Source organism: Microtus oregoni, unplaced genomic scaffold (assembly GCF_018167655.1).
Source record: "Microtus oregoni isolate MIOR12 unplaced genomic scaffold, Mior012 000025F_ref0000491, whole genome shotgun sequence".
Classification (NCBI taxonomy): domain Eukaryota; kingdom Metazoa; phylum Chordata; class Mammalia; order Rodentia; family Cricetidae; genus Microtus; species Microtus oregoni.
The window spans coordinates 13,062,860-13,080,181 of NW_024543084.1; the positions used below are offsets into that span (position 1 = coordinate 13,062,860).

General features: G+C 52.5%; 1 protein-coding gene across 4 annotated transcripts in view; it reads right to left on the reverse strand.

Annotated features, from left to right (window-relative positions):
* Ntng2 (netrin G2) overlaps window positions 1-17,322 on the reverse strand; it is a 64,773-nt gene that overhangs the window by 2,747 nt on the left and 44,704 nt on the right. For 3 of the 4 annotated variants that reach the window (XM_041674925.1, XM_041674924.1, XM_041674926.1), the window contains exons 5-7: window positions 10,313-10,485; window positions 7,989-8,015; window positions 274-441 (exon numbers count right to left, since the gene is read on the reverse strand). In XM_041674925.1, coding sequence (XP_041530859.1) covers window positions 274-441; window positions 7,989-8,015; window positions 10,313-10,485 — 368 coding nt within the window. Of the gene's footprint in view, window positions 1-273; window positions 442-2,005; window positions 2,108-3,801; window positions 3,877-7,988; window positions 8,016-10,312; window positions 10,486-17,322 lie in introns of all 4 variants that reach the window. The other variant, XM_041674927.1, reaches the window with a different exon arrangement.

Genomic DNA, 17,322 nt, shown 5'->3' on the forward strand with positions numbered 1-17,322 from the left:
TCAATAGCAGGAGAGATATAAACCATTTGGCTAGCCCACCCCTCAACTTTCTGGGGCGCCCAGAGAGGACAGGGGATGGCAAATGTGCACAAGCCTTTGATTCTAACTAGTGCCTGTGTTTGTTTCCAGCACCCACAGTCACAGCAGCAGATCAAAGGGCTTTGGTCCCCTAGAGATTCTCAGATGAGGAGGGCCTCACTCTGGAGGGTCTGGATCTCTCCAGGTGGTTCCTCCCCAGGGGTCCTGAGACCCACCCCTGCCACTGCCACTTACCAATGCAGACATTCTCGTCGTCCAGCTCCGCAGAGCCATTGCGGTAGTAGCCTAGGCGGCAATGCTGACAGTGCTGGCCTCGAGTGTTGTGTTTGCAGCTGACACAGGTCACCACGTTCAGGAAGTCGATGTAGCTGCAGCGGTTGGAATGGCCGTAGCACTCACAGTCTGGACCAGCCAAGTGGGAGAAACACCAGTGATCAGTGAGCATTTGGGGGAAACTGAGGCATACAGAGAAGGACATACCCAAGAATACACAGGGAGGGTGGGTGGAGGCATCTTTGGGAGAGGATTGGAAAGAGGCCCCAGATCAGGATATGATGAAGCTGACTCTGCTAGCTTTGAGTCCCCGGGAGGCCCGTGGGTAGGGTCATGGAGGCCAGGGCATGCTAACACCTGACCAGCGTCAGAGCAGACTGCTGTCTGAAGGATGCCCATGAGCTGGAGCTGATTAGCAGTTGATTCATGCAAGGTAGGTGGGGTCGTGCTGCAGGCTGCGTTTGCAGAGGGCAGTGCCAGGGTTCCATGTTTGCCATGGTCCCCTCAGGGGCCTATGGATGAATAGAGTCATACACAAATGGGGACGTGATGGAACGGGACAGAAAATCTTCCTTCCATGCTGCTTTGGAAGAGAGAAACTGACCGCTGTCCCTGTCCCTGCAAGTCCCACGGGACTCCTTACTAGCCAGAATTCCCCACAAGCTTGATCGGCTCTGTATGGCTAGTTTCAGCAAGACTCTGGGAATCATCACCTGACTTTCTCTGGCCCCAGTCCAGCTTTTGAATCTCACGCACAGTTCAAACCAAGGAAAGCTCCCTCTGAGCCATTGTGGGGCCATGCACAATCCCTTCCACAAGTGTTTTTGGTTTTGTTGTTTTGAGACTGGGTCTTAGGTAGCTCAGCCTGACTTGGATTCCGTCTGTTGCTACGGATGACCTTGAACTTCTGACCTTCCTACCGCCACCTCCTGGGGTTGCTCCATACCCAGTTAGTGCTGTGCTGCAGCTCCAGCCCAGGGTCTATTCCTGTGTGCCAGGCAAGCGTTCTGCTAACCAAGCCATGTCTCCAGCCTACCACTTTTCCTGAGACAGGGTTTCTCCATGGTCCTGGCTATCCTGGAACTAGCTCTGTAGATTAGGCTGGCCCTCAAACTCACAAAGATCGGTCTGCTTCTGCCTCCCTAGTGCTGGGATTAAAGGCGTGCGCCACCACTGCCTGGCGCTCCCCCTCTCTTGTGATGCTCAGGGTGGTGCTGATCTGGTCTCCATAGGATCAAAGTCACAGGAGACCCTGGAGAAATGCCTTTGAGATACATCTAGAGGAACTGGTGGGCCCACCCATGGGTCTGCCTGACCTGTTCCTGACCTGGGTCCTCCAGAGACACCGAGGAGGTAAAGCATCTTCCAGATGCCCCCAAAGAGCATTGCCAGTGACCCAAGTGTCCCAGATTCCACTCTAACCAAGACAAGCCCCTGGGCCACACCTCCCAGGGGAGCCAGGTCAGGCTATTTGTGGCAGCTGCTTCTCCTGCCATGTGCCTGCCCACTGTGCTGGAGTTGGTTTCTGACTCATCCCCGCTTTCAGCTCCCTTGGGGCCAGAGAGACACTGCTTAACCTTGACCCAGCTATTCTGGGAGGGTTCTCTGCATTGGCACCGGCTAGCTCTGTCTTACCTTGTTTTTGTCCGGTGATTTGGGGAAGAGGCTAGAGGCATGGCCCGGGTCATCTTACCTTGAAATTCTTCAATGGGTATCACTTGAGGAGATCTGGGCTTGAGCTGGAAAAGTGTAGAGCCCTTGACTTGGGAGGGGACAGCAGCCGAGATAGGCACAGCTTAGAAAGATGAGAAACAAGTGCTTACACCTGCCATGGTCCATCCTCCAGGGCAAGCCATTTGTAACCATGGAGAAGCTAGACCAAGACTTCTGAGTGTCTCAGGCTGGCGCCAGACAACCCTATCAACTTTTCACATTTGAGGCAGGGAGAGACCACATGGCCCTCGGGTGTGGAGTGAGATTCCCAGGTATGGAGTTCCAGGCTGAAGTACCTTGTAGCGATGAGTGCATCCCCACAGCCTCTGGTCCCACGAGGACACCTACCCATCTGCTGGACCAATCCCCAGGCACCTTCTCCCTCTCTGAACCCCCTACCCTAAGGCATTTGCAGACACTGAGAGATATTTGGATGACCGAAAGCAAATGTCACTGCCCTTCTGCTCTCTCCCTCTGTCCCCAGAACTCCCCTGGTCATCTAAATCTGGCATTAAATACTGCATCTTGGGGCTGGAGAGATGACTCAGTGGTTAAGAGCACTTGTTGCTCTGGTAGAGAACATGGATCAGTTCCCAGCACCCATGTGTCAGCTCATAAAGCTCTGTAACTCCAGTTCCGGAGTTCGAGAGCGTCCACACCCTCTTCTGACCTCCATGGGCACCAGGCACACATGCAGTGTGCATACTTACATGCAGGCAGAACACTTATACACACATAACTATTCCTAAATAGTTTTAAGACTGCACCATCTTTCCTCTGAGGACGTCTTTCTGTTCCAGCTACGGCGGGTCCTTTACTGTCATTGGGTGTGACTTACAAGTGTCATTTAGTCAAGAATGCAGGCAGCCTTTCCCTGCCTGGAATCCCACCAGTGCCCAAACCCTTAGAGGTAAGCATTCTACTATCACGGAGAAATCAGCCTCTGTACTTCCTTCTAGGACTTTCTGGTCCTTTAGTGGGGCCAGAGCAGGAGCTGACTAGTGTATTCATCGCCAGAGAGGATTGTTGATTGAGGGATGGACCTCTAGGATGTAAGAAGCTAAAGCGCCGTTGCGCCCGAGTTGTGCAAGAAACTGTCAGCAGAGGGCGCTCAAAGCCTGGCTCATTTATCCCTGGGCTGGAGGGCACTTGAGGTGTTTGGATAGGGCAAGGACAGTAGGGCTGACAATAGGTTATCTGGGGACAACTGAGGACAACCTTCCTTCTTGAAGAGACAAGCTAGTCCCTGAACATCCATATATGACTAGAGATGAGTCCCCTCTCTTGGGTGTTCCCCCACAGTGGGAAATAGTGCTCTTGACCTGGTCCTGGGGGGTTTCTACATAGTTCACAACCTCATATAACTGCTGTTGTCCACTGTTAGGCTGTCTTTGCACCAGGCCTCTCCTGCCACCTTTATTTATTCATAGTCACCCTTATTCTGAGCCCTGTTGGCTGCCCAGGTATCCTGGGACCCACATCGTGAGGAGGGAGAGGAGTGGTTCCTTCTCCAGACTCTGAAGCCCTTGGAGAAGGTTTAGCAATATCACTACTGGCTTCCAATAGGGGCAGGGCTGGGAGTTGGAGGTGAGGGGGGCCGCCAGGTCCTTTTCCTCCTTGCTTTAACTCTTGAGTTCTCTCTCCCACTACTTTCAGTTCTTGGGGCCCCCTCCTACCCAGGCCCACCGTATAAGCCTGGCACCCCTTCTACAGAGGAAGGGGCCCGAGGGTCTAAGATGGAGCTTCCAGGGTCTCAGACCTAGCATGCCCCCATACCTTGTGCACTGGTGGACACCTGGGGCCAGAGGGAGCTATCACCAAGGGGGGCAACAGTAGGTGGCTTGGTCTGCCCTTGGGAGGAAGAAGAGAAGAAATCAAGTCATGTGAGGGATGGTGCCCCCACCCTCCCAGAGGCCCCTGTAAGAAGTGACACTACAGGCTCTGTCACCATGGGCCAAAGGACCAGGCTCCATTTCCGCTACAGAGGCAGCGGCTATGCTATTGCAGCCTGCGGAGGAGATGCACACACAAACTTGAAGCCTGATGAGAGGAGGCCCCCAGGCCTGAGGCCCTGTGGGCTGGGGATAGTCCTTCCTTGGCTGGGACACTGCCTGCAAGGACTCTTCCCTCTTTGTGTGGTTTCTTTTACAACTTAAGGGCCAATCTGAACAAATACTGTGTGTGAAACCTTAGGCTAGTGCAGTGCTGTCGGACAATGCCCTGGCTAAGAAGGCAAGACATGTTGAGGAAGGTTCTAGAAGGTTCTCCAGAGTGTCCTCCGATGTCTAACTTGCCTTTCTGATCACTGCCCTTCTACCCTCTGATCCTTGGATTGAGGATCAGGGACCTCATCATGTTCCCAGAGCTGCACACAAAGCAAGGAACATAGTCGGCAATCACTGACAAATTCAAAGGACAGAACTGGGAGAAGGTTTTGTGTGTGTGTGTGTGTATGTGTGTGTGTGTGTGTGTGTGTGTGTGTTGGGGGGGGCATCAGGGAGGAGCTGATGCCTTCCCTTTTGGAAACGGATTACCATGGTGGCTGATGGAGAAAGAGAAAGAAATTCTACCAGTTAAAAACGGCAGGAGATTCCCAGCTGAGAGCCTGGAGTCTTTGGACATCAAATTGACATTAATATGGTATTCAGTGAAGAGACAAGGCCGCAGGACCCAAATTGGCAAGGGCTTAATTAAGAACCCTGGTAAATCCACCCCGAAGGCATCTTGCTTCTGAGCTTGGCTCCCCCCACCCGCATGAGGAGGCTGGGAAGGATTAGGGGCTTCCAGACAGCTTGACATTGGCAGGAGACAGAAACTTCTGGGACTGGGGTATCAAGGCCCAGCTGGGCTGTAGCCAAAAGAGGTCTGAGAACCTTGTAGATGGTACTGGGTCCAGGAAGAGAAAGCTTCTCTCTGGTTCTTCTGGGACACACTCAGGGGTCCTGTGTTGTGCGCCAAGACTAGAAGAGGATCCTTGGGACCAAGTGCCCATGCTAGTTATGTCTTAAAGGTTGGACCACTTCCAAACACTTGGGACTCCAGGGGCAGTAGCCCCAAGTGGCAGAGGGGGCAGGGAGTGAATGGAATCCGCCCCGTGTTCCAGCTTGACCTGTGTGTTTCCTGGGACCTTGGGAAGCTGTTTCTCTATTTTTTTTTTAAACCAGCTTTAGTGAGGTATAATTTGCATACCATAGCCGCAGCGGTTTCTTCCCAAGCCTCAACACCCTCCTCCAGGGAGACTAGGAAGAGAATGCTGTGCAGCCAGCCAGACACCTGAATGCTACTGGCATCCAGACCAAAGGTATGCCAAATGTTCCGGGGACTCTGAGTACAGGCTTCAGTAGTCACACAGGAGCTAAGGATGTCCTAGATGAGATGGTGCAGGCTGCTGACTGTTACCTTGAAGCCACTTCCTCCCCTTAAAGCTCAGCCATCCAGCACAAGGCTCAGAATTGCAGATCTGACACTCACTGGGAGTTTGCTGTTGCAGCCTGGAGGATGGGCATGCCTGCTGCTCACTAGCAAAATCCTGCAGTCAGTCAGCCCTGGGCTCCAGGGGATGCTCATAACTCAGACCCCGTCCTAGAGCGACCTCACTGGGCTCCCTGTCTTCTCATATTTAGCTTCCAACTTCAGTCTGCCCTACCCAGTTTCCAAGGTGGTTCAAGGTCCCCCGGTATCTGGCAGCCAGTGCTTATCCCCACCCTGCATGAACCACTGGTCAGTGGCAGATAGAGCACCCCACCCCTTCCTGGTTATTTTTGGTCCCCTCTGTCCATCACAGGCTCAACCAAGTGCAAAGGTCTCCAGAGGCAGCTAGGCCTGAAAGCCCAGATTCCTCTGCCTCAGAGGGGTTCCTGGGAGCAGGAAGTTTCCTCTGAAAGGTCTCATCTCTGGGTTCAGCCCTCTGCACACGTCCCCGTAGAGAGGAGGGATTCAGAGAGAGCTGTGGTGTGGTCCTGGGAAGGTAACTTTCTCAAGGATGCCAAGGATGCCCTGTGCTGTAGACAGAGACAAGACAGAGTGTGGGGCTAATCCCTTCCCCAGCTGCTGGGCAAATCTCCATCCTGAGATGTCACCTGCCAGGGGTAAGAAGTGTCTAGGCAGGGACAATGGATGAGAGAGAAGAAAGGTCCAAGGAACAAGGAGTTGTCTCCATGTCTCCTCTGAGAAGAGGGGAGGGAGGGATATGTTACTGGGGCTAAAAAGGAGTTACTTGGCCACCATCTTGCTGTACACTCCGGGAAGAGGAATCTTTTTAGATTCCCAGCATCTGCAGTGGGCTAGACCTGGCACTCCTTCCTCAGATGAGTCCAGAGGGCACACTGGGATCCCGTGCCACTTGGATGCACCAGGGCTGCTTTGGGAGGGCAAATAGCCATCAAGTCTATAGCCCCAGGTGTAGCTGCTGTAGTCACTGCTGCCAGCCAGGAAGTCGGTCTGGGCCTGGCTTTGCTCATGGGTGTTTAGGAATCTGCTTCCTCTCAAGGCTCCTCCTGCCCTGATCTCCACTAATCTGGCTCTGTTCTTCCCCCTGGCCAGCAGCTGGACTGAGAACCCAAGGGGTGGCCAGGTAGAAACAGAGCCTGAGCCATCTCCATGGATGGATTCCAGAGCATGTCTGGGTAACAAGGCACCGTCTCTTACTGAATATCTGAGTGGACTTGCTGCCATGGGCACCCTCCTACAAGGTCCCCTGTCCCCTGGGCTACACTGACCTCTGGGTTCTTCTTTACAACATTTGGAGGAGCAAGAAGATTCCGGGGGCCTCAGTGGTTGCCTTATCTAGGACTCCCTGGCTGGGATGGTTTACTGAGATGGCCTGGGGACCCCCTCAGCCAGTGCTTTGATGGGACTAGATTGCTAATAGTTTCTACTCTAAGAAGCAAGCGTCTGCTCTTCCCTGGGTGAGGGAGGCAAGAAGGGAGAGAGCAAGCACCCTTGGGTGTATTCTTATACCTACCTGTGGGCTGTGGGATTCTGGGGGCTTCAGGGACTTGGATGGTAGATGTGGAGGGGACAGAAGTGATAGGACCCCTGTTTGTGGCCTCAGTGGCCATAGGGGCTTTGGACGCAGAGTCTTTGATAGACCTGCTGGTACCTGGCAAGACACGGAGAAAGCAGGAATGGGTGGAGTAGGGGCCTCCCAGAGAAGTCCTCACTTACTCTGATGTTGGGGGCAAATACCAGTGATGTTTACAGAGTCCAGTTTCTCTCTGTCCACTAGCATCTCAGATAGGGGCCAACCTGGCTGAAGCAGGACAGGCAGGCAGGGTGTGTCCCCACAGAAACACAGTGGAGGGTGGTGAAGTCCTTGGAGACATCCACGAAGCTCGGGGTCTGCCACAGTTTAACACTGACAAGCCTTCCCTACTGACTCTGGAGTGGGTACCTCTTTTGGGGCAGGAGGTGAGTTTGCAATGTCTAAATAAGATGCTACAGTGCCCTGCTTTGCATAGCCACCCGGCTCCACTAAACGCTTAGGAACACCATGAGGATGGGAGTCAGCAGGTACCCACATCAGACCCCCCCACATTGTTCTTGGGGCTTCTAAGACACCTTCACTCTTGCAGATGCCCCTTCCCAGATGACATTCCCTGACATCCAGAGTTTGTCTGGGATCAGAGCTTGTCCCCTCCAGCAGGCCTGGAGGAGGTACCAAATGACCAAACTCGGGACAGACACTGCCACAAATAGAGAAGGACCTTATCCTGGCTGTGTACAAAGGGCAGAATGGAAGTCTGTCCACCCAGGGGTCAGGGGACCACAAATGCCACAAAGGCCCTGTCCTTCTTCCAAAGCAGCACGAGAAAGCTCCTAGGAGACCTGGGGTGAGGTGGAGAAGCAGTTGGGTGTGATTAGATGCAGGGGGAACACAGGCCAGGCCCGGAAAGACAGAAGCCCGTTCCTGTCCACTCTGAAGGCCCAGCCCCAGAGTCCTGTACTAAGTGTGGCATACTTACTGCCAAATGCGGAGCCTGCAGCAGCACCTGTAGGGGCACAAGAGGGTAACAGTGTTAGACCCGAGACCTGGCCACCGTAACCTGGCACAGGACATTGTACAAGGCAGGGGAACCCACAGAGGTGTCATCCAGTCCCACTAAAGGGAAGAAGACTTAGAGGGCCCGAGAATCTGCTGGGTCACGGGCAGCTGTTGGGCCCACAACCATTCTCACGATTCTCACCGCTGACTGTCCCGAGGCTGTGCTTAGTCCATTTTTCAGAAGGGACACGGTGACAAGCATTCCCTACTATTTAACCACAACTTTCAGGATCCCTAAGGCAGGACAATGTCCTCATGGACACCATATCACCAGGGAATGGAAGGTGTGACCTGCTGGGAGAAGGGCAGTGTGAGAGGCTGAATCTCATCTCCCAGTGGTCTGTGCCTCCGTGGGGACGTAAACCTGAGGCTGGACTAACTAGTGATGTCACCATCCCTGAGTAGAACTGTCACAGTCACAAAAGGAGGGACTCAGTCACGCTTTTCCTTGGTGGTTCCGAGGACTTGTGGGGACACTGGGCTGGGTGGGGCACTGGGTGGTTCTCCTGATCCCTATTCCAGTCTTTACCTACACACCCGGCAGGTACCATATGCCTGAGACATAGACGAGCTTGGGAGTGTGGGAGCTGAGGGCAAGGACTAGGTTCTAACAGTGGGGTGCAGAGGCCGGATGACCTCAGAGTTTGGTCCTGGGGGTAAGGAAGGCACAGGGACACAGTGGAATGATCCAGTCTCAAGAGACTGGGTGTAGAGGACTTTGGCTTAGGGAATAGGGAATGGTGGAGGGAAAGGTAGGGTGATTTCACAGGGGAGACTGACAACTTAGGGGTTCACTCCCAAGGCTTTGAAGTAGGTGGGCACGTAGGAGGGGTGCCCCTGTGATTATAGAGGAGGTCCCAGAGAGGAGGTAGATAGAGGGAAGTGGGGGTGATGTGGGGGAGGGTTCCTAAAGCAGGGAGGAGATAAGACATAAAAGCGACCCTGGGGTCTGTTTGTCTGGTGGGCAGGGCATGGGGACAGTGGCTCTCTTAGGTACTCTGCAGGTAGGAGTTTTGGTCCATGATGATGGAGGTGACTGGTGGGAGGCTGTGGAAGGAACCAAACAGAAGTGGTGGGGTGGGGTATGGCTGTAGGAGAGATGGAGGGGAGACAAGCCCACCGGTAAGAGGTAGCAGCGAGGACAAAAGGAAGGCGCGGGAGACGAAGAGATGTGGAGAGGCACCCAGGAGGAGGGAGCTAGATGGGGGCAGGCCAGCAGCCCACCAAGCCCCCTCTGTGCCTTTGAAGACCCCTGAGTGCCTCGCGGTGCTTGGCAAGTCATCCCTTCAAAGGCTTGTCACAGCGCTGGCTGTAGCCCACGCACGCCATGCCTGTCACCGTCTGCCTTGCCGCAGCCTTCAGCTTTGATCAGTATAAAGTCACATGAATCTTTTAGGGGTGAGGGAGGATGCCAGATGGGACAGGTGGTTTGGGAACCACGTGGACCCTGGCTTTGTCGCTGGGTCCCGTGTTGGCCGGGACTGGCTGTGGAACCAGGAGGGCACTGGGCCTTTGGGTGCTCATCTGGGGGTGGGGAGTAGTCATGGCACTCCCAGGGTATTGCAAGGGCTCAGGGAAGCCACATGTAGCCACTGGTCCTGGCGCAGCCTCAGTGTGGAAGAGGTCATTTGATACATTTCAGGGGTCTGCGAAGCCAGCTCCGGCTCTCCTCTGCTTGCAGCCCAGAGACTTGTGGGAGCTGTGATTCCATGAAGCCTGTTCTTGGGGTCCCCCCCACATGAGGGTCTCTCAAAAAGTGCTCATGATACAGACGTGTGAGGAAACTCTCGCGTGGCTCCCCTTGATAGCTGAGTGAGGTGGGGACGAGACCGGGCTGAACAAGGACACTCCTGCCAGATGTGAAGGTTAGTACTTGACCGCCAGCAGCGGGGCTGGGGGTTCAGTGCCAGATATGTGACATGCTGCATGCACCCCATAACCACTGATTGTTAGGGGGCATTCACTGTACCTGCTGTCCTGAATCTCCACAGGTCTCCCACCCTGCTCTCAGGGTGAAGAAGGGTGGCAAGATGCTGAGAAGTCCAATGGGGGTGGCCTGCCAGCACCTAGGGCTGACATGGAGGAGGGCGGCTGGAGGGTCAACATGTGTGTGTGTCCACGCCAGCTACCCCTTCCTTTGTGTGTGTGTGTGTCTGTGTGCGTGTGCATGCATGCGAGTGCACATTTGAGCCACAGTCCTGGGGTACAGGATGAGGATCGCCACTGGGTTGGCTACATACGTACAGGCATTGGGAGAGCCATGGGGTAGCGGCAGGTAGGAGCCAGCTCGCCAGGCCCGTGTACGGAAGTTCTTCTTGCACTTGCCACAGTCAGGGCCCGTGGTGTTGTGTTCACACTCGCACTGCAGACTGCCCTCGCGCACTGTGCACAGGTTGGCGTGCAGGTTGCATTTGCACCTGAGGAGACCAGAGGATGGGGAAGGTCAGCGAGCTCCAGGGCGGGCCACTTGGCCTCTGGTGAAGGCAAGAACTCGGGAGCAGGAGTGGCCAGGACTGTGCTGGGCTGCCCTGAAGGGACTCAGGAGATCAGTCATTCATTACGCACTCAGACTCTCCTTCAGGACAAAGGGGCAGATGCCCGCTCCCGTGGGTCAGATACCTTTTCCAGCCAGGGGCGTGCTGGACCTCCTGAGGTTGGTTCTGGCTGTCCTGCATGGATTACTGGACTTCTGTTCTTAGGTGGAGAGAGACTCCCTTATGTCAGATGGTTCGGCAATTTGACCACCTGAACTCCTTTTTTATATTAATTAATTAGTTAGTTAATTAATATATTATTTATATTTATTATTATATTATTTTTTTAAATATTTATTTATTTATTATGTATACAACATTCTGTCTGTGTGCATGTCTGCAGGCCAGAAGAGGGAACCAGACCTCTTTACATATGGTTGTGAGCCACCATGTGGTTGCCGGGAATTGAACTCAGGACCCTTGGAAGAGCAGGCAATGCTCTTAACCACTGAGCCATCTCTCCAGCCCCCTATTGTATTATTTTTGAGACAGAGTTTCTCTGTGTAGCCCTGGCTGTCCTGGAACTCCCTCTGTAGACCAGGCTGGCCTCGAACTCACAGAGATCCGCCTGCCTCTGCCTCCTGAGTGCTGGGATTAAAGGTGTGCACTACCACCGCCTGGCTTTTTAAAAATTTTTTTGAGAGAGCATCTCATATAGCCCAAGATGGCCTTGTACTAACTACATAGCCAAGAAGACCTTAAACTTCTGACCCTCCCAAAGCCACCCGACACGAGCTAGGAATAGAGGTATTGGCTAGCATATCCATTTTTAAAAGTTAAATTAATTCAACGTGTGTGTGTGTGTGTGTGTGTGTGTGTGTGTGTGTGTGCATGCAAATGTGTGGAAGACTGGGGATGACACTTGAGTCATCAAGTTTGGGGACAGGCTGAGCCATCTCTCTGGCCCCACAATCATTGGGTTTTTGTTTGTTTGTTAGTTTGTTTTAGTGTTTTGTAGATTAAACCCAAGCCTTTGTGCCCACTAGATAAACCCTAGGCCCGCTAAGCCACACCCACATTGGCGCTTAACTGAGGTGGGCGGACAGGTGACCAATAGCCAGCCACACCCCAGCCGCTGCTGTTCACAGAGTCCTGGCTGAAGGCTACAGACCCAGGCACTGAGGGTGACAGAAAGAACCCAGCTCCTCAGCCCCACCAGTTCACCCACACATGTATTATTCACCGTTTATTCAAATATTCACAGGCAGCTCATCATTGTGCAAACTGGTAAATAAAGGGAAAACAATAGCATGGGTTCTGCTGTCTTCCTTAAGCTATACCTCAGGGTAACCTAACACCAAAGGGGGCATAGTCCTGTTCACAGCAGCAGCTCGTGGTAGAATGGAGGGCTTCAGGCACTGAGCCATGACTGCCCAGAACAACACAGATGACGCAGACAAGAAGGGAACTTTCAAGATCGTTCGCCGCTGGAGCAGAACTTGAATCAGACCAGATCTGGACCAGAAACGCCGAGGACAGAGCCACACGCTGAATGCCACTGAATGTGTGGGCTACGGATGCAGCCGCACAGTGCAGACGTGCATCTGGCTCATCAATAGATGGGTGACAGAGGGTGAAGACTGCTACGGAGGGAGGGGACCCCAGCGAACCCTGGAGGGACTTCAAAGGCTCGTCAGTCCAGGGCCAAGTAAGCACTTGACTGCGCCTTGGTGGAGACACGCTCAGAGAAATGCCAGGTGTACCTAGAAGGCACATGGCAGTCGATGCTGAGGGTGTTTGTGATATTACTGCTGATATGTTGTCACGATGCTGCTACACACTGGTTCTTAACGTCTCTGTCTTCTAGAGAAATCCAGAGATACTTGCAAGTGCAGTATGGGACTGTTGAGGGTGGCTTTTGGGTGAGAAAAAGACCATACAGTAGAGACTCTAAGGAAAAAGAAGACCTCAGATAGTGACTGGAGCAGAAGGCTCTCTTTGTGTGAGTGGGGATGGGGAGTGGGAGTGGGAAGCTCTTCGCAGCCCAAAGTTAAAGAGAACTGGGCATGATGGTACGCCCCTACAATCCCTGGGGTTCAGGAGGCCAAGGCAGGAGAATCACGTTCCAGGCCAGACAGGGCTAGAGAGTCTTTGTCTAGAAAACCAAGACAAATCAACAAAATTAGTGAGGCATGGGGAGGCAGGCAGGTCATGTGAGCACAAGCTTGCCTTGTCCCGAGATGGACAGACTCCCAAGATATATTGTCAATATTTGGAAAAGGTAAATTGCTGATTTGCTGATTGGAATCTTATTTTTATTAAAATATGCAAGGAAAAATTTTTATAGGGCAGTGTAACATGGCAGGCTCTGAACTGGGAGTTAAATAAGTAAGTTAAACGATTGGCAAAGATAGGTGTCCCTGCTCTGATGGGCACCCACTAGGAGATGCTAAAAATCAAAGTAAATGATGAGTGGGCAGTGGCAGGAGAGGGGAGACAGAATGGAAGGACGAACAAATAGTGCATTGGGATGGAGGAACTGACCCTTATATTGTGATGGGGGCATGTCAGAACTCTAGGGAACCTTCCAAAAGCTGGACGACAGCTAACCAACGTGTTCACAATGGTAGCAGCCGTACCACCGAAGTATGAGGTGGTGAGCATGTCACCCATGGTAGGGAGGGGGTACCCGGGAGCTGGGACTGCCTTCCTGCCTGTCTGCAAACCTGTTCTGTAAACAGCACTATTAGTAAGCGAGGGTCCGTGCCTACCTCTTCAGTTATGCTTGCCAGCTGTTGTGGTACCCAAAGAACTTGGGGGAGCAGAAAAAGGTTCCAAGAAGAACATTGCCAAACCCAAATCTGAAGGACAGTGTAGAAGGGGGGAAACTTCTAGAAAAAGCAAGAGCATGAGGGGATTCCTGGGATGGAGAGGAGACTCATATGGTAGTAGTTGGGGTGCCCTACTGAGGCACAGTGAGTTTGAGAGTTTATAGCACTGTGGCTGCTCCGGGCACATGGATTCATCTGGGGACTAGAGCCAAGGCAGGAAACCAGCAGCACCTTGGGTCCCTGTCATACCTGGTGACAGCATCGTCCTATAAAGACTATTAGCTGGGATCTGGGGAGTAGCATAGCAGGCCCTGGGTTCTATGCTTAGCACGGTGTTGGGGATTATGTCTGCTGAACCGTTTTCTCTCTTTATGTTCTCCCCCCGCCAGTTGGGGCTGGGTGATGCTCTGTTCTCATACCCCATCCCTCATATCCTCCCTGGAGGCCCATCACTCCTGGCCTCCTTATATCCATTGCACAGCCAACGCCCCTTGGAATTTCAGCCTGGTCAGACCCTTCACCATGCCTTCTTGTCTCTGCCTGTCTCTCCCAGTGCCTGTGTTCCCTGACTAGGAACAGGGATCAGCAGGGGGGAACTTCTGGGGCAGTGATGTGGGAGGCAAACCCTACCAAATACCCTCTATCTGCTGGGCTATCCAGGCTGCCTGCCTTCCAAGGCCTTTTGTATTCACATCATCCTGATCTGTAAGGGAATTAAGGTACAGGAGGTCCCACTGATGGTGCTTTCTCCCTCAGTGTTTAGACTTTATGATAGGCAGAGGTGGTCACTCTGTTTACACGCTCATATAGAACTCAGTCATCTTTGCCAGCTATTTGATAGTTTGTTAAAATACAAGCTTAGTGTGCAGCGATTCTATCCAACCATGAGCTAATTAGTGGGGATGCTATAAAGTGCTTAAGGTAGGCCACCTAGGCTGTGATGTTCAGTCAGTGAGGCTTCATTGGTGCACAGCTCCACTGCAAATTAAAGTGCTATACATCCCAGGGATGGAATATCACACAGCCATGAAGGAACGTGTCCAGGACTATTTCCAGCTGCAAGTACTATGCTGAGTGTGAGGGCAAAAGGCCACAGTTTCCAAATGCTCTCATAACACCCTCCACTGTCCCCTTCCTGAGGGGACACGATGAGGATGTGGAGCCAGTATCCAACTCCGTGGTCACTGGGTTCACGCAGGATAGAGCATGGATCATGATAAAGGAAGACACCAGAGTGGTCACAGTGAAGCCCCCAGTTCTATAGCTCAGTGGGGAGCTCATGCCTGGAATCAGCACTGAGGCAGGAGGACTGCCATAAGTTTAAGGCCAACCTGGGCTATGAAGTGAGTTTCAGGTCAGCCTGAGTTACATTGTGAGATTCTGTCTCACCTTTTTCCAAATTACACACACACACACACACACACACACACACACACACACACACACACACTGTACCCTAAAGCCCAAAAGAAAGGCAAGTGGTGGGAGGAGGGGCAGGATTACAAATGATTTCTATTTTCTTCTCTGTCAATTTTTCCTCTCCAGACCTAGTCTTGTGTCTCTCAAGCCTCCAACTCCCTATGTAGCTAAAGATGACCCTGAATCTCTGATTCTCCTGCCTCCACCTTCCTCCACCTTCAGAGTTCTGGGTTCACAGACCAACATTACCACCCAATTTGCAGTGCAGGGGAATGGAACCCAGTGCTTCATGCATGCCAGGTGAGCACTCTACCAACTGAAACACATCCCAGCTTTTTAGGTCCTCTGAGTTCACACTGCCACACTCTTTGGCAGAGCAGAGGATCTGGGGGTGTATGGCAACACTTTCCAAATGATCTTACAACATGAATCACGTATGATGCATTGGTCCAAACCCTTAGAATTAGGATTAGACTGACCTGTACATCGCTGTGGGGATTGTCTTGAGTATTAATTGATGCAGGAGGGACCCATACAGTGGGCAGCAGCATTCCCTGTGAGGTAGGCTATATAAGGAAGCTAGCTAAACACGAGCTTGAGTGAGCCAGCAAGCAGCATCCTCCATGGCTCCTGCTGGACTCCTGTGGCTTGAAGTGAATTCTGGTTGGAGGTAACTTTGTGTGAACTGAGAAAAGCCCCACTTCATGCTTGGACTTCTCAGAATGAACTGTGACCTGGAAGCCAAACAAATCATTTCCTCCCCAGGTGGCTTTAGATATGAGTGCTTTAGCATAGCAACAGAAAGGGAAACAGGACAGATATGTGATGGTAACATCAGCTGTCAACCTGACTGGGTCTAGAATCCCCTAGGATCTCTGGGCTGCCTGTGTGTGTGTGTGTGTGTGTGTGTGTGTGTGTGTGTGTGTGTGTGTAGGGGGTGAGAGGGGACCTGAGCTTAGCGTGCATTCATCTCCATCTCTCTCTGCTCCTGACTGTGGATGTGACATGCCCAACTGTTTTAGGGGCAGCCTTGCCTTTGTGGTCATCATGGACTGTCCTCTTGAACTGTGGGTCAAAATAAACCTCTTTCTTTCTTTCTTTCTTTCTTTCTTTCTTTCTTTTGTTTTTGTTTTTCAAGACAGGGCTTCTCTGTGTATCTCTCTGGCTGTCCTGGAACTCACTCTGTAGACCAGGCTGGCCTTGAACTCACAGAGATCCTCTGTTCTCTACCTCCCGAGCGCTGGGATTAAATGTCGCCACCACTGCCCAGCAAACCTCTTCTTTCCTAAGTCGCTTTTGTCAGTGTGTTTTATCACAGCCTCAGAGGAACAAAGACAGATGTCTAGCCTGCGTCATTTACACACCCTGTCCTCATGCAGCTGGCTCTGCCCTGTGCTGACCTAAGGGGCGGAGCACGAAGAAGCCAGCTCATTCCTCCAAAGGCACAGAGGTGAATGGCAGGTGCTAGCTAGCATGGTAGGTTCTTCCTCTTGGAAACAGTGGGCCCCAGGAATCTACGGTGTCAGAAATTCACGTAAAAGAAGGTTCCAGGCCTGAGCCTCTTTGGTCAAACAAGCAGTAATGTCCCAACACCCCCAACAACCCAATTCACAGTGCACATTGCTACCAAAGTCCCTAACGAGTACTTAGGGAAAGAAACCTGTTTGACTTTGACAGAAACTTGTTTGCAAAATGTATATGACCTCCAAAGGTTCCCTTTTTCTTCTGAATTCTTTTTTAACACCCTGCTGAGCTAGCTGGAGAGGAAACCCAGTTGTAGAAAACCAGGAGTGTATTCCACACCTCTGGCCTGAGGAGGGGATATTTTTAGATACCAGCTACGTAGAGAAAAGATTGCCGTCAACTTTGGGTGATAACATTGACCTTGGCTTATTAAAAATGCATAAAAGATCAGTTGGGTCTGAGAAGCAGATTGTATCCGTGCTAACAGGAAGGCTGGCTGTTGGAGTCCAGTGGCCCGAGGGGCTCGGGAGGGGAGTGGCTTGCCCAGGGCCATGCTCAGGCCCCACCCTGCCAGTCCCAACTCTGCCCTGTCTTCTGCTAGAATACAGGTACCCTGGTCTTGGCTGTGCCAGGAGGAGCAGGAGAGCTGCCTTGGTTGGCACAAGGGAGGCTACCCAAGGATTATTGGTCTGTACCACTCCAGCCAACGGCAGGGGCTCCTCCTTCTCCTGATGTCACAAGTGTGAATGGTATTGCCTGTACTGGGGTGGTGGGGTGTGCTTCACGGCTCTCCATCTCCTTCCCTCTCTCCCTACCTCTACCTAGCCTGAGTCCTGACCTTGCTGTCCTCTGGGCCTTTGCACGTGCTGTTCCCTCTGCCTGGCCCCTGCTGCCAGGCTCTTTCCCCTTTTCCAAAGCTGACACTTTGAGGCAGAGATCACAAGGTGAACAACAATGTCACCTCTTCCAGGAGGCATCTGTCAGCACCATTTCCTATCAGCCCGGCTGTGCCTCAGTGTCATCCCCCAAACCCCACATCCACAGCTGCATCCTCTAGGGGGGTGCT